Raw genomic sequence first — 26,901 nt, 5'->3', positions numbered from 1 at the left:
AGCCAAGTGACTCCTTCTGTATCTTTGCATGCTAAGCCATCTAGGGTGGAGTGTGGGAAGCACAGATACTATGTGGGAGAGGTGAATCCTGGGCAAAGGCTGGGGGTACTGATCTATGACTTGTCCACTGGGGACTAGGATTGCACAGTGCAAGCATGGAATAGCAGAGGAGGCTAGAGGCAGGCACAGGTGGCCAGAGACTCCTGGCAGAATCTCAGTTACATGTCAAAGCAGCAGCGAAGGCCATGACAGCCATATACAGAAACCTCATTTCACCAATCGCCTCAACTTTATTCCTTATCCTATCTATTAGATTAAAAATATTTGTTGATTATTTTAAGGTTCCCCTTCTTTGAAAGTGTCTGGTTCATTTTCTGTTAATCCAAAATCAAGTCAACTGGAAGAAACAGGGGCAGAAAATTACACAAAAAGCCCATCAATATCTAACAATGCCTTGGAAGATAAAGGCTGGCTACTTAGACATCCTTTTGAAAAGTATGTGTAATTGCTATCTTAGAGCAAGTATATTTGTGGTTTGGTAAGGTTTGAAGTTACCATTTCTGTGCTTTTACCAGCTATAGTGATTGGTACCAAGAAGGACACTCTTGCAAATCAGCCTTAGGACACACACATGAAGCCATTTCACACGTGCAGTAGCAGATCGGGAAAGGCTGTCTGCTCATGGTCACGGGCTGAGAGAGTGGCCGTGTCTGTTGTGTACTTCGGCTGCCTGGTGCACTTTCATAAGAGAGTTCTCTGCCAGCCCATCACTGCTGATTTCCTAGGCAACAGGGGCTCAGATGCCCATGTAAACTTCTTCCTCTATCATCCACACATATGAAATGCTAATTATGTTAAAGCTGGCTTGGAGTGGCATCTAGGTAGCCCTGAGAATAGCATCTGTGTGGTAATGAAGCATGTAAGAACAGGTTATTATTGTTTTATTTTAACCGGTCCAGACCTCCTGAAAGATGCGCGTTAAAATACCACTCTTTAAAATCAATGCCATGCTGTGCTAAGCAGTTCCAGTCGAGTCCGACTCTGTGCTACCCCGTGGACTGCAGCCCACCAGGCTCCTCTGCCCATTGGGTTCTCCAGGCAGCAATACTGGAGTGGATCGCCTTGTCCTCCTCCGGGGGATCTGTCTGACCCAGGGATCAAACCTGAGTCTCTTATGTCTGCCTGCCTTGGCAGACGGGTTCTTTACAACTAGCGCCACCTGGGAAGCCCTGTTTTCCCCAAATAAATAAAAATACTGAAAAATAAAATACAGTTTAAAGATAAGATCGATATGTTTCCAGTGGATTTGCTATCCTTCTGTAAAGCAGGATGTCCTTTCCTTGAGGTCAGCTTCGGCATGGGGAGGGGCAGTCTGAAGGCAATGGGTGGAACCCCCTGGCCATGGCCGCATTCTTCCAGGTAGCCCAAATCAGACGGGGTCTCAGAGCACAGCGGGCAGCCACACCACCATCGCTCGGCCTCCAAGGAGAGCAGAAGCCTGAACAATGCCATGTTGCCTGCCGAGAGCAGCTCTGCGCTTTTCCTGTGCCCTGACGTCTTGTTACTGACCAAAGAGTGAGTTTTGGAAGAAGAGTTTGATAACATCCTGAAAGATAACGACCTTTTGCTGCCTGACACTGCCAAACCTCTGTCAGAGGAGACCAGATCCAACCAGAGATTAAAATAAGGACCAGAATCTCCCAACGTCATGCCCCAGAATGTCCAAGTCTCAGTTGAAAATCAGTCATCAAACCAAGAATAAGGAAGACCTTGAGGATAATCAATAGATACCAACATTGAGATGACAGAGATGTTAGAATTATTTGATGATTTTAAAGCAGCCATCATAAAATGCAGCAAAGAAATCGAAGCTGTAAAGAAGAGCAAATGAAAATTGTGAACTGAATATATATATATATACAATAGTCATACATATATATATAATAGTCATATATAGATATACAGCTAAGAACTAGGTGTTCAGGAAAATTGAAAGTGACAGAAAAGCAAATGGAGGGAATCATTATCTAGCTAGTATCTCCTATGTGACAAAGCCAGTAATGCTAAATGCTTTATTATGATATAATATAAGTATATACATGTCTATTACTTAATCCTCACAAAATCCTGAAAGAGAGAGACAATATTCCCTTTCTATAGATGCAGAAACTGAGAGTTGACAAAATGAAATGACCTATCCAGGCTGTTTCAACTAACAAAGCAAGTATTTGAGGATGGCTTTACAAAGGCAGCAAGACTATAACTAAGTATGCAAAACTTGGAAGAGACCTGGTCAAGCTGCAGTGTGTCAGGTGAGGGAGAATGGAAATGTGGTCCAATTCCCGAGAGTGAAGAGCATCTGGTGGAAGGCACGATAAGTTTCCTTGGTGCAAGTAGAAAATGCAGATTGTGCATGGATAGTGGATGATGAAACTATTATAGTTATGGGAACTTAATATACTGAGTACTGCTAAAGGATTCAAGTTCACAATTGGTCATTTTCCCTTAACCTGAGAAGCAGGTGGAAGTGATTCTAGGCTTTGGGGAAGAAGAATGATCAGGGGGGAAAAAAAAGTACTCAGGACTTCCCTGGTGGCTCAGTGGTAAAGAATCAGGCTGCCAGTGCAGGAGACATGGGTTCAATCCCCAACCCAGAATATCCCACATGACGCAGAGCAGCTAAGCCCTTGTGGTACAGCTACTGAGCCTATGCTCTAGAGCCTGGGAGCTGCAACTATTGAGCCCATGTGCTGCAGCTACTGAAGCCCACCTGCCCTAGGGCCCGTGTTCCACAACAAGAGAAGCCACCGCAATGGGAAGCCCGTGCACTGCAACTAGAGAACAGTCCCCACTTGCCACAACTAAAGAAAAGCCCATGCAGCAACGAAGACCCAGCACAGCCAAAAGTAAATGAAATTATTTTAAAAGATACTCAAGGAAGGTAACTTTGGGCAGCAAGAGTCTATGTGTGTTACTTGCTCGGTCATGTCTGATTCTTTGCGACCCCATGGACTGTAGCCAGCCAGGCTCCTCTGTCCATGGGATTCCCCAGGCAAGAATACTGGAGTATCCCATTCCTTTCTCCAGGGGACCTTCCTGACTCAGGGATCGAACCTGGGTCTCCTGCATTGCAGGAAGATTCTTCACCATCTGAGCCATGACGGAAGCCCCGCAAAAATCTAGAGAACATAATGAAAGTCTGAATAAAGGGGCTACAGAGGAGAGTGGAGGGAGTTCTCACACCAGATTCCAGAATAAAAATCAAGAGTAGAGAAAGCCTGGATGACTTTCCATGGGTGATGAAGACAGACAACAAAAGTGAATCGACCTTTCCTTTGATGAGAAATGTTTGAAGTGTGTCTGAGGGATGTACACTGATACCCAGTTTCATTGAACATTTTCAACAACCATCAGGAGAAGGTGGCTCACTGAAATGAAGCGATACATTCTGATATTGTTACACACACACACACACACCTGTGCACACACATCAGTATGAAGGTTTCACACATCTCAGAGGGGGGACTTGTAAGATAAGGTGTCTCTATGCCTGTTTCCCAGCTTGTCACTTTCTAGTTGCCATCACCTCCCAGGTGGAGTCCAGCAATGCCTTGGATGAAAGGCCAATGTGTTGATGTATAGACCCTCTTCTTTAAGGAGAGTGCTCTTTAAAACGGTTTTAAGTGAGAAATATTAAGCATCAGAGAATAAAGAGAAATCCAACTGGATAGAAGTGGCAAGTTATGCATCCAGGTACCCATGCCTGATTTCACATCCTGTCATGTCAACCCCCGACTTTATGTGTAAATGGACAGGTTTGCATTGAAACTTCCTGGATAGGAGTTCTCAGAAGCCTTGAGAGGCCTTGACAATGGCATTTTGAGGATAAACAGTTGACAAGTTTCTGCTTTCCTGCCTTTTGCACCTTACGGTGTGACCTTCACATAATTACCTCACTCCATCCTCTCACCCACATTCTAGAACAGACAGACTCCAGGCCTTGGAGATAATCCCTTGCTGGCCATTCTTGTTCTTTTGTTCTTTTCAAATGTTTTTTTTTGGTTTTTTTTTTTTTAAGATTTCTTGATGTGGGCCAGTTTTAAAAGTTTTTATTGAATTTTTGCAATATTGCTTCTGTTTTATATTTTGGTTTTTTAGACCATGAGGCATGTGGGATCTTAGCTTCCCAACCATGGATTGAACCTGCACCCCCTGCATTAGAAAGTGAGGTCTTAACCACTGGACCACCTGGGGATGTCCTGGGCCATCCTTGTTTAAAACAGCTCTGGGAGTCAGGAAACCCTGCCATCCTGCTGAAGTAAGGTGATAAAGAGGCACCCATCCATCATACCAGCTGCTTCTGGTTTGGCCCGACCAGGTCCCATCCATTTCCCTTGACCAATGGCACAGGAGAACTTAAGCAGTTACAAGATTTGGGATCGCTGGTTGCAAATGCTTTCTTTTTCCCCCATCCCGGACACTTGACTTGTACTGAGGATTTTTGTTGGAGGTTCGGCTTTGCTGGTGACTCAGTGGTTTAAGAATCCACCTGCCAGTGCAGGAGATACAGGTTTGATCCCTGGGTTGGGAAGATCCCCTGGGAAATCCCATGGACAGAGGAGCCTGGCGGGCTATAGCCCATGGGGACACGACATAACTGAAACAACAACAGAAGCCCCTCACAGAGAAGCTGAAGGAGTGGAGGGTGGTTTTAAGGCAGGCTCTGGTGACTTGCCGTCTAAACTGCACTAGGGAAGTGGGCTGGGTGGTGGCCTGCAGTGAGACTTCCAGCCTGCTATTCAAATTCTCTCCCACATACCCTACCACTGGACACTCATTTGGGTTTATTCTTTCAGGACTGATGTTCTATCTTTCCATTAAGCCTATCAGCTACACCTATTGTCATTCAGTCACTAAGTCGTGTCTGACTCTTTGGGACCCCAAGGACTGCAGAACATCAGGCTTCCCTGTTCTTCACTATCTCTTGGAGTTTGCTCAAACTCATGTCCATTGAGTTGGTGATGCCATCCAACCATCTCATCCTCTGTCATCCCTTCTCCTCCTGCCCTCAGTCTTTCCCAGCATCAGGATCTTTTCAAATGGGTCAGTTCTTCGCATCAGGTGGCCAAAGTATTGGAGCTTCAGCTTCAGCATCAGTCCTTCCAATGAATATTCAGGGTTGATTTCCTTTAGGATTGACTGGTTTGATCTTCTTGCTGTCCAAAGGGCTTAAGAGTCTTCTCCAACATCACAGTTCAAAAGCACCTTCTTTATGGTCCAACTCTTACATCTGTACATGACTACTGGAAAATCCATAGCTTTGACTATATGGACCTTTGTTGGTAAAGTGATGTCTCTGCTTTTAATACAATGTCTAGATTTGTCATAGCTTTCTTTCCAAGGAGAGAGCATCTTTTAATTTCATGGCTGCAGTCACTGTCCACATTGATTCTGGAGCCCAAGAAAATAAAATCTGTCACTGTTTCCCCCTTTTCCCCTTCTATTTGCCATGAAGTGATGGAACTGGATGCCATGATCTTCATTTTGTGAATGTTGTTTTAAGCCAGCTTTTTTTCAATATCCTCTTTCACCTTCATCAAGAGGCTCTTTAGTTCTACACCTGTCTACTACTTTGTATAATTATAAAATTGTCCTCAGATAACTAAAGTAAGAAGGTAGAAGTGAAGCTGAAGATAACCCCAGTGGATGGAAAGTTGAATTAAACTTTTTGTTTCAGTTACATATTGCTGTATAATATACATCTCTAAAACTTAGTGTCATGAAATAAAAGTTGTTTATTCTTTGCAATTCTCTGGGTAAGCAACCTGGGTTCTAGCATAATTCTTGAGCTAGCCTTCGGTAGGATAACTGCAATCCGAGTTTAATAGGACTGAGGGGTCTGAGATGGCCTCACTAACATGTCTCGCTGCGAGTCTGGTTCTGCCCCACGTGACCTCTCCTCCTCTGACAAGCTGGGCTGGGCCTCTGCACAGCGAGGGGTCTCGGGGTCCCGGGGGAGTGACAGCAGAAGTTGCAAGACTTCTTGAAGCCTGTGCTCTGAGACGCACACAGCATCACTTTCTCCACATTCTGTTGGTCAAAGCAAGTCACAAGGCAGCCCAGATGTAAGGGCTCTATTTTCAAGGAGAAAAAGGCTCTATCATGGAGCCCAAGCAAGAAGTGGGCTAATTAAGGGACATTTCAAGTTGAGATCAGGGACTTTACACAAACAGAGAACAGTGTGAGGTCACCTGGCGCTGGGAACAGAGACGGGGGATGTGGAAAGAGGCAGGCAAACCTGAAGACAGTCTCAGGAATAGCTGGGGTGCCACTGTAAGTGCACTGGGTACCTTGAAACGTGGGCATCTGTTCTACAATTAGCACCAACACCATAGAAAATAAAGTTTGTTTAGAAGACTATAAAGCTTGGTCACTGCCCATCCTAGGCCATCCTGCTCTCCCAGCTGGAATAAGAAAAATGCAAGGAGAGTCAGAGAGAGAAAAAAAACAAAACTAATCTACTGCAACCAGGTAGGGGTGGAAAGAAAAATCAGCGTTATAAACCCCACCCCCAATACACATATTCACATATCCACATGCTGTCCCTCCATCATGGAGCACTTCTTCTTTCTTTAAAGTAGATATTTTCAATCCTCCTCACCCGATACTTCCAATGCATCTTCCATTCTTTTTTTTTTTTTTTAACATTTATTTTGTTGCAGTAGGAGAACTCTTAGTTGTGGCTTATGGGATCTAGTTGGCCACTGGATCACTGGGGAAGTCCCAGATTTTATGTTCTTATTTTTAGACCAATACTTCCCTTGCTTTTGGCCTGTCCTTTTAAAAAATTTCCACAAGAATTTATAACTTGTTCATATTCTCTTATATTTAAGGGCACTTCTCCATTGATGTTTTTCCAAAAACTGATGAATACTCTTTACAAAGAGATGAATGGACTCAGGGTACTCTGTCCAGCACCACTGGCTCACTGGCAGGACAGAGTGGGGGAAAAGAGGTTACAATATGTATCATTTTATACTTGTAGTATAGAAGTATAAAAGCTAAACTTTTATAGTACTTTGCTAAGTCCTAAAGGGCTCCCTAGTAATAAGAAAATGCTGTTGTTACTGCTGTTTAGTTGCTAAATTGTGTCCGACTCTTGTGACCCCATGGACTATAGTCTGCCAGCCTCCTCTGTTCATGGTATTTCCCAGGCAAGAATACTGGAGTGGGTTGTCACATCCTTCTCCAGGGTATCTTCCCAGACCAGGGGTGGAACCAATGTCTCCTGCATTTCTGGCTGATTCTTTACCACTGAGCCAGCAGGGAAGCCCAAGAAAATGTTGTAACTGTGTGCTAATCGATGCTACATTAGCTACTGGTTACTTTATATGAAGAACTGTATTTGAAAAAGTGTCTAATACCACACCGTGTTGGAGCCTGTCTCTGCAGTATGCACCTCTCCTCTAGAGCACAGAATGTGCCCAGCACAGTTGGGGACTATGGTGCACACTTTGTAAGTGGAAGAATCATTATCATGACCATCCCTCCCAGAGGTAGGAGTCCAACAGGAATGCTGCTCTATCCTTCCATCTGGACACTCGTCATTTTGGGGCTTGTGCTGCAGTCTGTGACAAATGGAGAAAGAAGGAAGGAGGGCTATTTTGCGTTCATGCTCAGTCGCTAAGTCATATCTGATTCTATGTGATTCAGTGGACTGTAGCCCGCCAGGCTCCTCTGTCCATGGAAGTTTTCAGTCAAGAATATGGAGTGGGTTGCCATTTCCTCAAGGGGATCTTCCCAACTCAGGGATCAAACCTGTGTCTCCTGCATCGACGACCTGCTAAGCCATTGGGGAAGCGTCAGTACAGGTTCTTTGAAATACGTCAACAAACAAATGACACACCCACCAGCACCAGGACACTTCTGAGGCCAACCATCAGAGACCACAAAGTGGGCAGGGAGCCAGTTCCCGGAAATCCCTACCCCCTTCACCTGTAGTAGTTGGAATAATCCTGCCACTCATTAGCCGATGAAATTACCTAGTCCATAAAAACTAACCATACCCGATTTCCCAGTCCTCTAGCCTTCTGAGATGGCCCACACTCTATGGAGTCATTTCTCTCTAAATAAATCCATTTCTTGGCTTCCTTGGCGGTGCTAGTATAAAGAATTTGCCTGTAATGCAGGAGATGTAGGAGATACAGGTTCCATCCCTGGGTCTAGAAGATCCCCGGGAGAAGGAAATGGCAACCCACTCCAGTATTCTTGCTTGGAGAATCCCATGGACAGAGAAGCCTGGTGGGCTATAGTCCATGGGGTTGCAAAGAATTGGATATGACTAAGCGCACACAGACCTACACCTATCCAAAAAAGAAAGAAAGAAAAGAAGTCTGCTTCTTATAATATCTCTGGATCCTTATTCTGTGATCGGCATCAGACAAACCCATATTCTCTTCCATGCAATACTCATTTGAATAATTGAATGTTCCCTGTTGTAGAATATACTACAGAACTGGTTGAGTTTCATAATGCTAACCGAAAGGAAAATTTGTCTCCAGTAATGATACTACAATGTGTGGAAGCTTTAGGGACTTGCACATCATCTCATGGTTTTGAACTGTGTGGGTAGAGACAGAGTTGACAGATTAGTCAGGGATTTGTCAAGAGTATTAATTACAAACTTTGAAATCTTGGTCAGTGAAAGTTCATCACAGTGCACCTTGTGAATGTGATCAAAGTCTTTTCAGTACTGATTTGATGATGCTTAACCACAGTGTATAAAGAATGAAGGTTTTCATTAGAAAATACTGATGCAATAGAGCAAGTTTTAAGGGAAGATGGATTGTTAGACTATTAAAATTCATGTTCTTTCCCCACCTACTCCCCATCCCCCCTTGGGGAGCCCACTCTCATTGTCTCTGAACACCTCAAGTGGCATTTTGAACTGTTGCAGAGAACTATTGTCTTAACAGCATTAGTGTAACTCAGTGATGACCGCCACCATGAGGGCAAAGGTGGGGTTGGTGTAAGTGATGTTTTAAAAACCATAAAAATAAACCATAAAAACCTGGGGGCTAACTGTAATTTAGTGAGCGAAAGAAATTTATAGCTGGCTGAAAACTTGAAAAATGGAGGAGTAAATTGTGTAGCTAGTAAGTGGGAAAGGAAAGTAGTTCTTCTGCCCTGCCCTTGTCAAGGTTTAGGAAAACAATCTATTATGTTTAAGAACTTTTTTTCTTTCCTGGCACCTAAACCATGGGAAATAAAATAAAAATACACTCAGTGCAGCTCCTTCAAAATCACTGGCCTGCATTTCCCTTTCTCTTCTGCAGGAAAAGCTTATCTGTGCCTTCCAACTTTTGTCAGGACACAAGGGTGTCAGTGGGGTTCCTTTGTGTTATATTTCCTGCACAGCAGCGGGGGTGGGAGGTGCGCAAAGGTACCAGTGCATGGCCTTGGTCCCCCAGCTCCACTGTGCAGATGTTTCAGGAACTGTGATCTCTGCCAGCCAGGGGTGGGAGGTGCCGGTCAATGTAGAAGAGCGGGAAGTCTCCACTGGTTCACCTTTTTCTGATGCTCTTGCTCTTCAGTTGCCTCTGTGTGCCAGAGGGTGGCAGCCCAGTCACTCCAGAGGTAGAGTGGAGGGAAAGGGAAAGAACTGGAGGAGAGAAGTGGGGAGGGGAGGGGAGCGGCTGGAACGGGGGATTCTCCAGGTGTTGGGCTCCGGCTCCCAGCTAATTTGGAGCCCACACCCACGGCGTGGCGGAATAAGCTTGCTTCTGCTAGACTAAGTGTCAGGAGCTCGGAATTTCTAAGATGAAGAAGGTTTGTGACGGTGACCAACAGTCTCCACCCTCCTGGGTCCCAGGAAATCGGAAGGGATGCTCGTGTCAGCGAGGCTGGGTGTGCCGGCTCTTGCGGGTGGCAAGGCGGCAGGCACCAAAGCGCTGTGAGGAGTGAGCCAACATCTCACCGGTTCCTCTGTGTTGTCTTTTGCAGTTGCTCCATTTGTGCGACTCAGTGAAGGATGATGCCCTAAGGGTGATCTCTGCCTTTAACATCTCACACGCCTCCCTCCACGCACCGATCGCTGGACTCGCCAACCCAAAGGCCGCCTGGGTTTTGTACCCAGCACCACAGCATTCCCTGGCCGGGGAAAGAGCGCGGTCTCCGCGGCCCAAACTGAGAGCCAAGTTGTAAGCGGGTGGGGCGGCCAGGGTGGTGGCCTGCCCGCAGCTGCCGGAGTGTTTCTCAGACGCCTGGAGCTGGGGCCCGAGGCCGGCTGGCACGCGCTGCGCCGCGGCCCTCGGGGATTTCGGTCATGGAATGGGGTTCCCCCTGAGGCTGGCCAGGCCACTAGGCTCTTGGGAGGCGGCAGCCCCGTTTCCGATCCGGAACGCGGCTTTTACCCTCCCCAAGTAACCCCGACTCGCCGGGCCATGCCCTCTGTCGCCTAGGGCACTACACAGAGTGGGCTTTCCTTTGGACGCGCTCCAGAGCCGGTTGCCATCCAAGGTCTCCCGATGCTAGTGGTGATTCAGGTTCCCAGTGATTTGGGAAGACTGTGGTGCTGGATGAAAAATAAATAAAAGTCTAAAAATGAAACGCCCGTAGGCAAAGGTTCAGTTCAGCAAGTGACGCCTTCCCAGCCGCCCCCCCTCCCCGGGGCCCTGCGAGGAAACACGGGAGCCGAGAAAGGGGAGTGTGAACCTGGAGTCTTGCTCTGGGCAAAGCATGAACCCCGGGCGCGTCCCTCCAGGCTGGCAGCTTCCGGACTGACCGCGAGACGAAGCTCGGAAACATTTTTACCAAATTAAAGTGTAATGTGTTCTTGAGAAGAGCACAGACAGAGATACAGTTTCGTAATGAAATTAAGTGTCGGGAAGGTTCCCGCAGCTTGCAGAGCACGGGGAGGTGAGCGAAGCGATCCACTGTAGTTAAGTTGGTTTCGGGACTTGGAGAGACACGCCTGTGGTTCCAGCGAGGGCCATAGATGTCGCCCGACTTCACTCTTGCTTTCAGTATATGCCCTCCGTTTTCCCTCTCCACATCTCGCGGAGGAGGCAGAAGGGGACACCGCTCTGCTTCTGTCCGCAAGGGCAACATCCAGGACGGGAGTCAAGACCTCACACCTACCCGCCCTCCCCTAGGCTGGGGCTCTGCGGGAGAGGGCGTTAAGGGCACGCTGTCACCCGACGCCAGGCCCTTGGTCGAAGCTCCTCAGCACAGTCTGGGTTGCGCGGACTGCCACCTCCGAGCCGACCGCCTGCTTGTGGCCCAAATAAGAGCATGTAGCCGGCTGCTTTCTCCGACTCCTTTTTTTTTTTTTTTTAAAGTGTTCACAGGGTCACCAGAGCAGACGACGCGGGGGCGGCGGAGCTGCAGAGAAGCAAAAAACAACCATCAGGGTTTCTTCTGTGTGGTTCTTTTCCGGTCCCCGTCTTCATCGTCCAACCCCACGGAGAGTGCGGAGCATTCGGGCGCGCGGCGGGTTTGGGGCTCCTCGCGGGCACGGAAGGTTGGTCTCTTTTCCCCGAGTGCCGCGATAGAAGGTTAAGGCACAGACTTTGCCTGCAGCAGCCACCTGTAGCCACCGATGGCAGTTTCAAGCTGCCGACACCCGCGCGCGTCCTTTCCCTCCTGCAGCGAAATCCCGGGGTGAAGCCCGGCGCGCGTCCTCCAGCCCCTCGGACTCCTTCACCTCGCTCAGGACTCACGGGAGGATGCGCTGAGAAAACAAACCTGGGGCTGTGCTGTTAATGTTCCGCACTTGCTTATAAAACATAAAAACTGACCAAGGTGGCCAGACGGCGGGATCATCCCTCGCTGACTTGCTTCTCTGCACCGAGGCACTCTTCTGGGGTTCGGGTTAGGGAGGCCCCTAAATTGAGTCTGTAATCCATCTAGCCTGATCTCTCCCGCGGCGGGATGTTCCATCTCCTAACCTATTTGCCCTCCATTACTCCGGCTGCGGGCGTCTCGGAAGGTAGGGATGCAGGATGCGCATCGAAAGGGCCGTAGGCGTGCGGACCACGGCGTTCACAGACTTTGGTCTCCCGGGGAAGGAGTGGGAGTGGGGCTTCGTAGTCTTAAGGACAAGGGGACGGGGACCCGCAGGGAGGAAGGGTGGGGTATATTGCGCTTTCCCTGCTGCTCTCTACGAGCCCTCCGAGGCCCTCGCGCTGCCTTCTCTGACCTTAACACGCCAAGGGACCATTCCTGGACGGTTCTCTGAGACCCCAACAATTCGCGAGGACCCAACCAAGTGAAGGCACCATCCTGTCTCCCATCTGGAGGCCACGACTCTTCCCAGTCCTTTTTTCTTAAAAGGATTTTAAAAGATTTTTTCATTTCCCTATTTCACCTGCTCAGCGTTCACTCCCAGCCTCGCAGCGGGGCTGCGGAAAAACGCATCCGGGGATCGCCCTGGGTCCTTTTCTCATCTCCCCATTACAGGCTTTACCTCTTACCAGAGGTTTGGCGCGGGAGAAAAGCTGGAGGCAGCTGGGGGCGGCTTTAGAGAGGGTGCCTAAGAGTACCGCGTTAGGCGAGAGAGAGGAAGGTGAGCAGTAGGCAGATGGGGGTCCAACGCGGAGCCCCCTCGTCTGGAAGGGAGGAGAACTAAGAGACACCCCTTTCACCCTTGGACCTGCGCGTTCCCGAGGACCCACCCAGTCTCGGCGCCTGCCCCAGGACGGGTCAGAAGGGAAACTCCCGAGGCAGAGCCAAGGCTCAGGCGCGCCTCTTGAGGCTCTCCGCGGGCGGCAGAGGCCCGGCCTGGCTCAGAGTGTGCCCGGAGCGCCCCCTCTGTTCCACTCGCACGCCTCGGCCACCAGTGAATTGCGGGGGCTGTGGGGAGGAAAGAGTGCACTTTGGGATGGGGGATGGGGGCACGCAGAGCAGTCCTTAGCCCAAGTCTCTCCGGTAAACACGCCCGGCAGGGGCAGGGCCGGCGGCGCGCGCAGCTGGGAAGTCGGCGGGGACGCCCCCTCCTTTACCTGTCCGAGCCTGCACGCGCGGGCGGCCGCGGCGCCGCGGGGGCGGGGCTTTCCAGCCCGCGCGCCGGGCGGGACTTAGCGGGGGCGGAGCCCACGGTGATTGGGCCCGGACCTGGGGCCGCCAGCCTGAGCTGGGCAGTAGAGCCGCGCAGGTTTCACTTCGCTCCGCGCAGCCGCCAGGTCTCGATCTTGCAGGAGCGCTCGGTCCCACTTCGCCGCCCTCGCCGCCGCGGTCCCCGGATTCTCGCAGCCGCCCTGCGCGCCCTGCCCTCTGTGGCCAGCACTGTTTCAGGCTGCTTGGGTTCGCCTCGCTCTCGCCGCCGCCGCCGCCGGTGCCACCGCCTCGGTGCCGTTCCCCTGGCCCTCGTCCCCCCAATGTCTGACCCTAATTCACGAACTGAGAAACGCAAGGTAAATACTTTCGAGTCCCGGGGAGCAGGCCGGGTACGGATGGAAGATTGGCGTTGGAGCCAGCACGGCGCCACCTCCAGCCCGCTTCCCGCGCACGTGCGGTTAGAGGCGCGCGTCTTCGTCCCGCGTGTTGTCCGGTGGGAGTCGGTCACTGGTGCGGGTCGAGTTCGCGCCGCAGGCAGGGGAGGGTTGTCTGCACCGCGGCTGCGAGCACTTAACGGCTCGGGCGGGGATGCGGCGCCCCGGGATGGTGAAACCTCTCCGTGCCGACTGGGGGAGGCGGCGCGTGCGCCCCGCACTGGCTGGGGAGCTGGGGGCAGCCGCGCCGGGCCAGGCTGAGAGCCCGGCCGTAAAGTCTCGCCCGCCGGTCAGCTCCGACCGGCCCGAAGTAGCGGCCGCGAGATACCAGCCGGTCGCGCGTCTCGGCTTTTTTTTTGGGGGGGGGGGGCCGCGGGCCCGTTGTGAAGGATTTACGAACAGCGACGGTGATTAAACTGACGGGACTCGGCTTTTCTTTTTACTCATTCAGGCCGAAGTTCTGGGCTGCTGCTGCCTTCGTCCTCTCTCTGGGACGTGTCTGGGGGCCCTGCCCCGTCTGCGGGCGCTCTGCGGACGATGCCAGACGCAAGATCCACAAACAGCGAGAGACAAGAGGGCCTCCTCCGACCGCCGGGGGCACGCGGTGGACGAGCCGCTGGCTGTAGAACCGGCCCGGTCCGTGGGGCCCGACCCTCTTAGCGATTCGGGTGTGCCCAAGCGCCGCTCGATCCACTCGCAGTGCTGGCTGGCTGGCTGGCTGGCTGGCTGTACCATGCCCTCGGGGGCCTGTTACTCGGGGTTGGCGCAGGTAGTGGAATGCCCGCTGGACCCCGGCGATGGGGGTGTGGATGTATTTCTTGGCGGTGGTTGCGGATGTGCGCGTCGGTGGCCATTTGGTGCGTGTCCCGTGGCGCGTGGGGAGAAAGAGGGAGGAAGTGGGATGAGAATGGGGGCTGCGGCTGGGGAGGGGGTGGCCTTTAGGTTGCCCGCCCTAGCGGGCCTGGACTGGGGTCGGCGGCCGAGGCTGGAGTCGGGGGCCGGCCCTGCGGGTCCTGTTTTGTCTCCAGGTGACCGGCTCTTGGGGGCGGCGGGAGCTGCAGAGGCGGGCGCGGCGCCAGGACTGACGGAGGGGCGGGGCAGGGTTGGCTGGACAGCCCCGGGCCCACAGGCCCGGGAAACCTCCGCCGCCGCTCCCGCCGCAGTCAGGGCCCGAGCCGCGTTCGGAGGCGAGTTTGTCAACAATCGCCTCGCCTTCGGCGGCCTGTTGGGCAGGCGCCGCCCCCACCGCCGCCACCGATTGGCTGCGGATCCGAGCGACCGCGCGAGGGCCAATTGGGAGCGCGGGCACCCGGCGCCGGCGGCGCGGGGAGGTCGGCGGTGCCGGCGGCGGCGGGCGCAGTGCGCGAGGGGAGGAGCGGGAGGAGGCGGAGGATGTTCCCGGCTGCTGCGGCCGGGGCAGCGCGGGCCACAGGCGAGGCGCGCGGAGCCCTCGGCTGCCCGGCGGAGCGCGGCGGCGGCCGGCGGACGGCGATTTGCAAGCTCTGCGCTGCCGGCGGAGCTCAGAGCGCGAGTCTCGGGCTTTGTTTCCCGCGCAGCCTTCGTGTGGACTGTCGGGGGGTTCCAGGTCGGCGAAGGGCGCGGGCTGGGCGCCGCGGGGCCCGGGCTCGGACGCGACTCGGAAGGGAAGGGGCGGACGTGAGTTTCGGCCTAATTGCCTTAGGAAGGGAGGGCTTTGGGGGTGCGGGAGCCGCGCGCCCCGATGCCGCTCAGCGTGAGGAGTTACTTGTGGATTTGGCTGGGGTCTCCAGGAGCCGGCTCGGGGGACCTCCCTCCCATTCGGTGGTGTGCACCCAACAGCGCGGGTGTACCTCGGAGAAGTTCTGTCGGGTGCGGTGTGGCGCGCTGCCCGCGCCCCCGCCCGCCCCTCACCGCGGGAGGAGGGGCGCGCGGGCCAGGAACGGGAGGGACTGCGGGCGGGTGGAGAGCCGGAGCCGAGCCGAGCAGCGCTGAGTTACAAACTCTATTGTGACGCACTTACTACGACTGACGGCCCTTGCCAAACCTTCCCCAGACTTGCTGTCCTCAGCACTTTCGGCAGAACAATGGGGCCGGAGCGGGGAACGCGGCCAGCCGCCTGCAATCGCTGCATCTGCGCCCGCTCCTGGGCTCCAGTGTTGTATCTGATCCGGGGAAATCAGAGCCCGCGGGGAGTTTCTGACTTATTCTAGTGGGCCCTGGGCAAAGAACACTTGTCAATAGACCTCAGACAAGCTGCCTCTTCTAAAACGTGTGTGTGTCTTACAGCACCAGTTCCAGGAGTAATTGACATTGGTGCTGTTTTGTTTGGTGGCAGGAAGTTTAGTCCCTCTCCCCACCTTACCCCCCCCCCCAAATAATGATACCTTTATTTTTAAGGTTACTTCTGTTATTTTGGAAGATCCTATGGAGAACTACTCTATTAGTGATAACTTTAACAATGTTAAAGTATTGGGTGTTAATTCTAAGAATTTGTCATGAAGAGGTGAAAGTTTCCCCATTTAGGTATTCGTTGTAATTGTTAGTTTGCTTAAGATAACCCTAGTTTTAATTTTCCTTGCAGAAAAAAAGACCAAATGGCAAAGCAACCTTCCGATGTAAGTTCTGAGTGTGACAGAGAAGGTGGACAATTGCAGCCTGCCGAGAGGCCTCCTCAGCTCAGACCGGGGGCCCCCACCTCTTTACAGACAGAGCGGCAAGGTAATCCTGAAGGAGAAGGGGACCGCTGCCCCCAAGGCAGCCCGCAGGGCCCGCTGGCCCCACCGGCCAGCCCCGGCCCTTTCGCTACCAGATCCCCGCTCTTCATCTTCGTGAGAAGATCCTCCTTGCTGTCTCGATCCTCCAGTGGGTATTTCTCTTTTGACACAGACAGGAGCCCGGCACCCATGAGTTGTGACAAATCCACACAGACCCCAAGCCCTCCTTGCCAGGCCTTCAACCATTATCTCAGTGCAATGGGTAAGCGATACCGGGGAGGCGACTGTGCATGTGTGGGTGCTTGAGTATCAGTCCCCGGGAGTGTGGAGCATGTAGAGCAGCCCCTGTTTAGACTCCTTTTACTGATTTGTTTCATGTTCTGTTGGGAATGGAGCACATGTCAAATAAAACATCCAACCAACATTTTAAAAAGCATGTTGCTAAGTTTCGTGGCAGTGGTGGGTTGATGTCCATGTATCAGCCCGTTGGGGAGTATGTATCATACCCCATGGTGCTCTCGTAAAGCGTCTTAACTGTGGCATGTTGTCCTTGCCTGTAAGATGTACTCATTAATGACATTCTATTTGAAAGGGACTCTGCAGTCAGTTACAGCAGATAGCGTAATAACCTAACCAAAACTGTGGAGAAAGAAAGGAGAGAAGTTGAGTATTTTAGAAAATGACATTTTTATAAAGATGAACTAGTTCATATCTGCCTTCCCACCATAGAACCATGAAAATTGTTTTCTACTTAGATTCCTCTTTAGACTTCTTTTGTTTGCTAGGGGTTAGGGGTTTGGACATAGTACTAACAGGATTGACTGTGGGATTTTATTTCAGGGGTTAAAGGCAGTTTTAGAGTCTGAAGGGAGTGGCAAGCACAACGCCCAGAAAAATCTGGCAGCCCCTTTGGTGAGGGCCCTGACAGAGGGAAGGAGTGCGTGACAGCTTGAAGAGCATTTGCCCTTGTCCGTTGGGGCGCCCCCAGGTGTAGCTGTGAGGCTGTGTACTCTCTCTCTGGTAGGTTTTCCTATGTGAAGGGGCTTCCCTGGTGGCTCAAGATGATTAAGAATCTGCCTGCAATGCAGGAGACCCAGGTTTGATAACTGGGTGAGGAAGATCCCTTGGAGGTTTTCCTGTAGGGCCAGATAGTCTGAGAATGCAGAGCTTGATGTCTGAAATCTGATTATTAAACAGTGCAACTCATTTAGAACTTTGAAAGCACTGTACAAGCCACATAAAAACATCTGTGGGCTTGAGTTGACCAGTTGAGCTTCCAGCATGTGACTTTGAGTATATGCAGTTCTAGCCACCCTAATCAGCGGGTACATGGGTTGGTTTAAATCGCTGTTCTTCAGTAGTGGAAAAGGTTCTTATCTTGATTAGGATTCACCAGAATCTCACTTATCATTTATCCAGATTAGCTCTTCTGTGTTGAGATACAAGTAAGTTGGCAGCATTAAGGATTAAGAAATCCAGCATAGGTTCTGTTTAAAACATAGGTGACACCATGTCAAAAGCTAATTAAAATGAAATCATCAGGGTAGTAGACATGAGACTGCTGGACCACAATGACAAGTCTTAGTTTTGCAAATACCGTAGAGCTCTGTCTTTATAACCTTCAGTGGGATAAGCCGTACTGGTCTGTCCTCGTGTTGCAAAATTAGAAAGAACCTCAGAAGTCGGGCACACCTGGGAAGTGACAGACACGTGACGGAAGCGCCAGCAGCTGTTCATGTTGGCTGCTCATGTCCTGCTGAAAGCTGAGAGTGCTTTATTAGGACCCCTTCCTTAGGGGAAGGGGCTGCAAGTTTTACTATTGTAGATAGTGCTATTCCCGAGTTCATTTCGACCTTAGAAGGTCTTGGTGTTTGCATATGTTTTTCTGCCCTTGAAAATGCTCTTGATTATAGGAGCATCTATAGGTAAATGGACTGTAGCCCTGCCAGGCTTCTCTGTCCATGGAGTTCTCCAGGCAAGAATACTGGAGTGAGAGGCATTCCCTTCTCTAGGGGATCTTCCTGACCCAGGGATGGAACCCGGGTTTCCTGCATTGTAGACAGATCCTTTACCATCTGGGCCACCAGGGAAGCTTGTGGGTGTTTAAAAACCCCATGTTTTTTTTTTTTTTGAAGGATCCTTCAGAAGCTATTATAGTTTCCCCCTGCAGACCTTTGTATCAGTTTCTGCAGGTAACTTAATGCATGGAAATAGCTTCTCATTGCCTGGAATATTCCTCCTTCAACCAGGAATAGTGGGTGCGGTAGTTTTGTGTTTTTGTTTAAGTAGGGATGGGCATGAGTGCTTTTTCTGGTGATGTTTAGCAAGCTAATTATAAGGTAAGCACCGTTACTTGAGATGACAGATGTAGAGCTTTAGCGAGATCACAATCTAAATTATTAAGCGAAGTTATGGTTTTACCTGTGAAGTATAAAGTAATGGATCCTGAGGTGTAATTTTATAGTATTAACTGCATTCCCATAGATTGGTGTGATAACTTAGAGGTTAATGCATAGGATTAAATGATAAGTTTGGAGGAGTTTGTCTGAAGTTAATGCACCAAGTTAAGTTTTCAGTATTAAGTTCTTGGGAGATTTATTGGGATGGGAGTGAATTACTGATGGGGGGAGAGGGTTAAGATGTGAGTGTGTTAAAGAATAAAGATTGCATCTTGCATAGTCTGTAAATTTTTTTTCCTGGCTATTCTTAAAATACTTCAGTGCCTGGGGACCACTTCAATACCATGAGTTGATCAACTTGTGTTCTTTCAGCATGGCCATGAGTAGTATTCCTTGCTCAGCCATACCCATTAAGATGTTCAATGAAGCTTTTGATAACTTGTTGCAAAGTACATTTTTCACAAAGAGGTCATTATGACTGGTTTCAACCAGCACAGCACAAATGGGAGGTTAGAAAGAGGTCCTTCCTTAGGGCTTCCTCTGGCGGATGAACAGCTTTCTGCTGAGTGACTCGGGAAGGAGAGCCTGTATGTTGCGGTTTTGTCCTGAGAAAGTCAGGTTTTGTCTAGGATATACAACAGATGTTTGAGCTAGAAATGTCTTTCTGTTGTCCTCCTGGTCCTTAATTTTTCTGAAGATATGTTCAAAAAATATTTGTAAGAGAGACAGTTTTTTCACTTTTACCAAATTTTATTCTCTTTACCCCCTGGGAGGATTGACTTGGCTAATGCTATCTTAAATTAGTGAGCTGTGTATTCTCATCAGAATCACCAACAGAGGTGTTGATTTGCAGAGTGCCTTTTCTGGAGAGTGTGCTTTTGCCATGGATGTGTTTAATTCAGATGTGCACTAAATTCTGTACAGGTTCGTGCTTTGAAGACAAGTCGAAGCAGTTGCGAATCAGCGCTTGGAAAGGTTGAGTGTAGGTGAATGCTAGTTGTCAACAGCTCCCGTACTTTTTTTGGTAAATGACTTATATGTTTTACTTGTTTCTGGTGCATTAGAATCCACTGGTGGGAGTCAATTGAGTTGTTCTTCAAGTCCATCCCTTAGCATCTTGTGCCTGCGATGCTTATAGCTGGGAACTGGCCCCTCTTTTAAACTGTGAGCTCTGAGCAGGGACGTGACATCCTGAAGGCCCTGATGCAGCCTGGAGAGGAGGAGGAGGTGCTTAGAGGATGTTCAGAGTCATTCAAGCTTGGCCTTTCCATAGAGCTGACCAGGGACAAATAAGATTTCCCAAAAAGCCTTTGCAGGAAGATGATCCTGCCCATGCCTGTTAGAAAGAGGTTTTGTTATGTAGATCCAGCTGTCCCGAGTGTCTGTGGGAGTGATAGGTGTGGTGGAGCCCAGCAGGCCCAGCGGGGAAACGGCAGGAGGAGAGCAGCTGCAGTGGGCCTGGTGCAGACCGAGAGATGCGCTCAGTGTCCGCGCTGCCTGGGGTCTGTAGGTTCAGCATCTAAAAAAGAAAGTAAAATGCCTCAGTCTTTTTCACGTGAATTGTATGCTGAGATGTTTTGAATATATTGGGTTAAATTATATATATTTTTATCGTAATAAACACAAAGCATACCATCTTAACTATTTCTGAGAATACTTTTAGTCATGTTGAGTATCTTCACATTGCTGTGTAGACAGTTCTTAGAGCTTTCTCGTCATGCACAACTGAAATTTGGTAGCCGTTAAAGCTGCCTCCCCGTTTCTCTCCCACCCAGCTCTTGGCAGCCACCATTCTACCTTCTTTGTGATCTTTGGTGACTCTGATTAGGTGCCTCGTGTGAGTGGAGTTACTCAGTATTTGACTTTTTCTGACTGGCTTATCTCAGTTAGCATGATGTCCTTGAGGGGTCATCCACACTGTAATCCGTGAACCAGATTTCCTTCCTTTTTAAGGCTGAATCAGATTCCATTGCATGTATGAACCACGTTTTCTTTGTCCATTCATCTGTTGGTGAACATTGGGTTGCTTTCATCTCTTGGCTGTTGTGAATAATACTGCTGTGAAGGTGGATGTGCATATGTCTGTCTGAGACCTTACTTTCCATTCTTTCAGATACATACCCAAAAGTGGGATGGCTGGGTCCTACAGTAGATCTACTTGTAGTTTTTTAAGGAACCTCCGTGCTGGTTTCCACAGTGACTGCGCTGATTTACATTCCCACCATCAGTATTCTTTTTCTCTACATCTTCAACCAGCATTTCTTACCTTTTTTTGATAACAGCCATTTTAACAGGAGTCAGGTGATAACTCCTTGTGGTTTAGATTCGCAGCTCCCTAATGGTTATTCACGTTGAACATCCTTTCATTTATTTGTTGGGCATTAAATTAAGTATCTTTTTATATTAATCTTACCAGTTTCTTTTTACTTCTTTAAGTGGGACTACTAGAAAAAAGTCAGATTGGGTCTGTGGCTAGCATTCTGCTCTAACAGAATGGGTTGGGATGGGTTGGCCTTACAGATGAGGGAGCTGGACCCAGCTTGGTGTGTTGGCAACCAGACCTGATTCTTCCTTTCAAAGCACCTCATTTCCATGGAACTTATTCCTTTGGTTACTTTTGTTGACTTAGATGAGTGAAAGTAATTACTCTAATCTTGTAAGCATCTTAAACATCAAATGAGCTTTGTAAGATCTACTCTCTAGGCAAATGTAAATATCGGTTTTGTTTCACCTCTTTAAACTCTGTGGTACATGAAGGTTTTGAGAAGGTGGAAAGTGGACTGATTTGGTTCATTGGGCACCATAAGTCTGCCCACAAACTCTGAATGATAGTCTTCTTTGCTGAAGACTTCGTTCTGGCCTTCAAACCCCAGGGTCACTCTTGGACCCCAAGAGAAACAAGTAGTTTGTGTTAATATGTCCTGTGTGGGGGCAGAAAGTGATGAAAGAGAGGGACTATCTTCTTCACTGGTTCCTAACAATTTAGAAAGTTACAGCCTTCTAGACACTTTTAAGTTACATCTATAAAAAAGACAAAATCTTTATTTTGAGATAAAAATAGATTGACATGCAGTTGTACGATGTAAGAAATAACAGAAAAAAAAAAAAAAGGAAATAACAGAGGTCCTAGGTGTCCTTTACCCAATTTACCGCAGTGGCAGCATCTCGTTAAAATAGCACAGTGACTTCCCTGGTGGCTCAGACGGTAAGGAATCTGCCTGCAATGCAGGAGACGTGCGTTCGATCCTTTGGTCGGGAAGATCCCCTGGAGAAGGAAATGGCAACCCACTTAAGTATTCTTGCTTGGAGAATCCCATGGACAGAGGAGTCTGGCAGGCCACAGTCCATGGGGTTGCAAAGAGTCGGATATGGCTGAGGAACTAACACAACCACAGCATCATAGCCAGCACATGACATTTTAGAATCCCACTGCCTTATTGAAATTTCCGCAGTTTCATGTGGACTCCGTTTGTGTGCGTGCGAGTATGCTCTGTGCTGTTTGATCAGATGTGTAGGTGTGTGTGAGCACCAGGACGGGCGGGATCCAGAAGAATTCCATCCCTTGGCTTCTCTTGCACATTTTCATAATCACAGCCACCTTCCTCCTGCTCCCTAAGCCCTAACAGCCATCAATCTGTGTGGCATGTCTATACTTCTGTCCTTTCAAGTATGCTGTCAAAATAGAGTCATACCGTAAGTGACTTTTTGAACTTGGCTCTTTTCACTCAGCATAAAACCATTAAGATCCACCCAGGATGCTGTGTGTATTGCATGTACCTCAGTTTCCCTATTGACCTGCTGAAGGACATTTGGGTTGTTGGCAGGTTCTGGCAGGGACCTGGCATAGCTGGAACTTGGGGGGCATTTGCCAGTTCACACTGGACATTGCACTTTGCCCCCTGGTACATCTTTGGGCAGCTTTCAGTTGAAGGCCATGGGCACAGGCCTTCATTTTTAAGTTACTGCCTTGCTGTCAGACTGGCCACTACCTGACATGTGCATAGTGATAGCTCACTGTAGTGTTAATGATATTGAGTATTTCGCATTTATTTGTCTCTGTCTACCCTCCTGTGAGATGGTCGTTCACCAAGGCAGCAGAACTGCTCCTGTACATGTTTTTGTGAGAACGTGAGTCTTCATCATTTCTCTGGGGTTAATGTCCAGAAGTGCAATCGCTGGGTCAGATGGTAGTTTAGTTTTTTTTAAGAAACTGCCAGACAGTTTGCCAGAGTGTGCAATTTTCCAAAATTGTTTTAGTCTCAGTCCTGGTCTAAAAAACTGTAAGTTACCAATGTCAGGAATGAAATGGGCTATCACAACAGATCGTGCACCCACTTGTATTTTCTTTATTTTTAATCTTTATCAGTCTTTCTAGAGTTTGTCAGTTTTGTTTTTTTTAAACCAGCCTTTTGTCTCATTTACTTTTCTCTATTATTTTCCTGTCTTCGATTGTGTTGCTTTATCATTCTGCTGTTTTTGTTTTTGCTAACTTCTTGAGGGTAGGAACTTAGAGCAGCGTCCCTTTCCTCTTTCCTACTGCGGGCATTTAGTGTCATAAATTTCTCTTCTTCCTTGCTTCCCACAGGTTTTGATATATTCTGTTTTCATTTTCATTGACTTCTGTGTTATTTCTTTTGACCCTCTGATCCTAGACTATTTAGACATGTGTTGTTTCATTTCCAAGTGCTTAAAGATTGTCTTGTCTTTCTGTTGTTTTCTTGTATGATTCCAGTATGGTCAGAGAACATACTCTGAATGAGTTCAGTTCTTTTAAATTTGTTGGGGTTTGTTTTATGGGTCAAGATACGGTCTGTTTTGGGGAATGACCATGAGTGCTTGTGGGCTGGGGCATGTGTCTTCTGCTGTTGAAAATGGTGTGTCGTTACATGTTTGTGCATTCGCTCTTAGCAGTCGGTGGTGGTGTTGGTTCTTCTGTATCTTTTCTGATTTTCTCTCTAGTTGTTCTGTCAGTTGCTCAGAGTGCAGTGTTGAAGTCCCCGACTATAATAGTGGATTTGCGGATTTGTCTACTTCTCCTTTCGTATCTGTCAGAGTTTCTTCCATATACTGCAAGGCACTGTTAGGTGTGTGCACATTTTGAATTATGTCTTCCTGTTAGATGGATCCTTTTATCATGGCTGTGAAGTCTACTTTATTAGTATAGCCACCCCTGCTTTTTGTAAAAAATATTAGCAGTGTTTGTATCTGCAGTAAGGTTTTTTGAATGCAGCGTATCTTTAGATGATACTGTGTTTTCTGCTGTCTTCGCAGCTGTGTGTTAAGACCATTTGCGTTTAAGGCGATTGCTGAGCTGTCAGAGCCTGAGTCTGCCGGTTGGCTGTCTCCTGTTTGCTCTGTGCTTGGTGGTTCTTTTTTTCGGTCTTACTGAGGACTGAGCACTCTCTACGATTCCGCCTTGTTTCGTTTTGGTGTTTTTGGTGGTCGTCTTATGTATATTGCTCTGAGTGCTCAGTTGTGTGCCCACTTGAGTCGTGTCTGACTCTGCGACCCCATGGACTGCAGCCCACCGGGCTCCTCTGTCTGTGGGATTCTTAAGGCAGGAATCCTGGAGTCAGTTGCTGTTGCCTCCTCCAGGGGATCTTCCTGACCCAGAAATGGAACCCCAGTCTCCTGCATTGCAGGTGATTCTTTGCCGCTGAGCCGTTGGGGAAGCTGTTATATTTGCTCTGGTGTTACACTGTACATGTGTAACTTGTAACTTACTCTGGTCTGCCACTCTCAGTGACAACACTGTTTTATGACTTCAGCTCAGCATAGGCACCTTCCTTCTTCCTTTTAGGTCCCTGTATCCTGCCCTGTTTTTTATTTTATTTTATTATTTCTTTAAATTTTTTTCAATTTTATTCTGAGGTTGTGTTGGGTTTTTGTTGCAGCATGTGGGACTTTTTGTTGAGGTGCACAGGCTTCTCTAGTTGTGATACGCAAGCTCCAGATCTCGTGGGGTCCATAGTTGTGGTATGAGGGCTGAATTGCCCCACAGCATGTGAGATCTTAGTTCCCTGACTAGGGATTGAATCCATGTCCCTGCATTGGAAAGCAGATTGATAACCACTGGACCACCAGGGAAGTCTCTGCCCTGGTTTTTAAATGTTTTAAAATATTTCTTCCATATATGCTGAGTACTATGTCAGATGACACTATTATTATTGTTTTTGCTTTGACCATCAAATATAACTTAAAAAACTCCTGAAAAGTTGGCTAGTTTATTATATGTACCTCCATTTTTACCCCTTCCTAATGTTCTTTCTGAAGTCCCAAGACTGTTATCGTTTCCTTCCTATTTAGAGGGCTTCTTTTATCATTCTTCAATGACAGGCCTGCTAGCAACAATCGTTAGTTCTCTTTCGTCTGAGAATCTATTTCCCCTCCACCCCAGAGGATATCTTCACTGGATATAGAATTTGTGGTTGATGGTGGTTGGTTTTTTGTTTTTTTTTTTTTTTTAGTGCTTGAAAAACATGTCACTTCCTCCTGACCTTCATGGTTGTGGGTGAGAAATCCTTTGTCATTTGAGTTGTTTTCCTATAAGTAATGCGTCATTTCTGTCTGGCTACTTCTGGGGGTTTTCCTTGTGTTTAGCTTCTAGAAATTTAATGTGGCTTGGATTTTTTAGGTTTATCTCTTTTGAGATTCACTCAGCTGCTTAAATCTGTGATTTGATGTTTTGTGCCAAGTTTGGGAAGTTTTTAGCTGTTACGTTTTTGGATACTTTCCCAGTCCATTCCTGCCTCTTTTGGGACTCCTGTAGGAGAATATTAGTGTTTTGTTGGGGTCTCACAGGTCCCTGAGATGCTGTTCATCTTTCATCATGTACCCTCTCTTCTGATGAAATTCTGTTGATCAGCCTCGTGTCAGCCAATTCTCTCATCTGTCACTTCCACTCTTATTGTTGGTTCTGTACAGTGCTTTTTCACTCTAAATGTATTTTTCAGTTCTAAACTTTCGCCTGCTCCTGCCGGGGGTGGGGGAGTGGACGTCCAGACCCCTCCTTGGGCTTGCACTGACTAGGGGGCTGCACGGAGCCCCCGGGGGCAGATGCTCTGCTTCCCCAGCCCTGCTGACACATGGAAGGGGAGGGTGGAGGGCTGGCTTGCAGGCCTTGTTTCCGCAGGAGGGGGGCCGGGGCTCAGCTCCTCTCTGTTCCCCGTGTGCCCCAGTGTGGGGCTGAAGGAGGGCGAGCCCAGCCCTGCCTCCCACGCCTGGTTCCCCCTCATTGATGCCAGGTGTAGACTCCCCTTCATGCTGGGTAGGTGTGGAGACCTGGTGACCCACCGGGTCTTGCTGACTCTTAAGCCTGGGATGGGGGGGGCCAGTGGGTTACCATTCCTGTTTGCTGCCACCTCCTTCAGTCTTCCTGCTGCCGGGGGCTGGGCAGGTTCAGCTTCCCGCTAGCCCCCCCCCGCCCCCGCCAGAGGTAAGGGTGACTCACCCTGACTTGTTCTGTCTCATTGCTCATCAGCGTTAGGTGGAGGTGGGGCTGTGTGCACGCGCGCATGTGTAGTGGCGACTCGCCCAGTCTGTTATGGCTTCCGTGCTGCTTAGTCAGGGTGGAGGGTCAGCGAACTCCAGGAGACAGCGGGGGACAGGGTAGCCTGGCGGGCTGCAGTCCCCGGGGTCACAAAGGGTGGGACACGACTCAGCAACTGAACAGCAGCAGGGTCAGCTCTCCGTGAGGTCCCCGCTGGGATCGGAGCATCTTCTGTTTCCACTGGGCAGGACCTGGAAGGGCCACTCCCCCATGACCCGCCGCAGCACCTGGGTGGTTTCAGAGCACAGAACACTCCTGCCAGGCAGGGGATGGGTGGCGTGCAGTGCTCAGCGGCAGTAGGGTGGGTATAACTGAGAGGCTTCCCGCTGGGGGAACCGCATCCCCCAGTCCTTGGGCTAAAGAGGACAGCTTTCCTTGCTGTGTTCTCTCTCCCCCTGTTGGAGATTGCGTTGCAGGTGTCCGCAGTGCTGTGGCTGGGGGTATGGAGGGTGATCGGAGGACCCAGGAGAGTCACCGTCCTGTCATTCCTCAAACCCCATGGTCCCCAGGGAGCCCACTCTCATTTCCCTCTCAGTCCTCTGTGCTTGTTTTATTTATCTTGTTAATTTTATTTCTGTGTGTATTTCTGGCTGTGATGAGTCTTCACAGTTGCACAGGCCTCTTCTTGAGTTGCGGCGAGCGGAGGCTGCTCTTGGTCGCAGCGTGTGGGTTTCTTGTTGCTTTAGCTTCTCTTCGTGCAGAGAACAGGCTCTGGGGTGAGGGGGCTGCAGTAGCTGGGATTGATTCCCAGGCTCTGGAGCACAGGCCCA

General features: G+C 49.4%; 2 protein-coding genes across 19 annotated transcripts in view; both read left to right on the top strand.

The window, feature by feature from the left end:
* The window catches only part of ACOXL (acyl-CoA oxidase like), a 352,738-nt gene extending 342,530 nt beyond the window's left edge, over nt 1–10,208 (top strand). For all 10 annotated transcript variants that reach the window (XM_043467731.1, XM_043467729.1, XM_043467722.1 and 7 more), the window contains one exon: nt 10,003–10,208. In XM_043467731.1, the coding sequence (XP_043323666.1) occupies nt 10,003–10,203 (201 nt within the window). In that variant the 3' untranslated portion in view covers nt 10,204–10,208. The remainder of the gene's footprint in view (nt 1–10,002) is intronic.
* A 1,198-nt stretch (nt 10,209–11,406) lies between these two features.
* BCL2L11 (BCL2 like 11) overlaps nt 11,407–26,901 on the top strand; it is a 99,372-nt gene continuing 83,877 nt past the window's right edge. The window contains exons 1-3 of one of the 9 annotated variants that reach the window (XM_043467735.1): nt 12,706–13,412; nt 13,942–14,347; nt 16,051–16,445. In XM_043467735.1, coding sequence (XP_043323670.1) covers nt 16,064–16,445 — 382 coding nt within the window. In that variant the 5' untranslated portion in view covers nt 12,706–13,412; nt 13,942–14,347; nt 16,051–16,063. Of the gene's footprint in view, nt 11,522–12,705; nt 13,413–13,941; nt 14,348–14,796; nt 15,151–16,050; nt 16,446–26,901 lie in introns of those variants that run through there. The other 8 variants (XM_043467741.1, XM_043467739.1, XM_043467734.1 and 5 more) reach the window with 8 other exon arrangements.

Source organism: Cervus canadensis, chromosome 5, assembly GCF_019320065.1.
Source record: "Cervus canadensis isolate Bull #8, Minnesota chromosome 5, ASM1932006v1, whole genome shotgun sequence".
Lineage (NCBI taxonomy): Eukaryota > Metazoa > Chordata > Mammalia > Artiodactyla > Cervidae > Cervus > Cervus canadensis.
The sequence above is the reverse complement of the archived record's forward strand: the minus strand, read 5'-3'. Positions and strand labels throughout refer to the sequence as shown.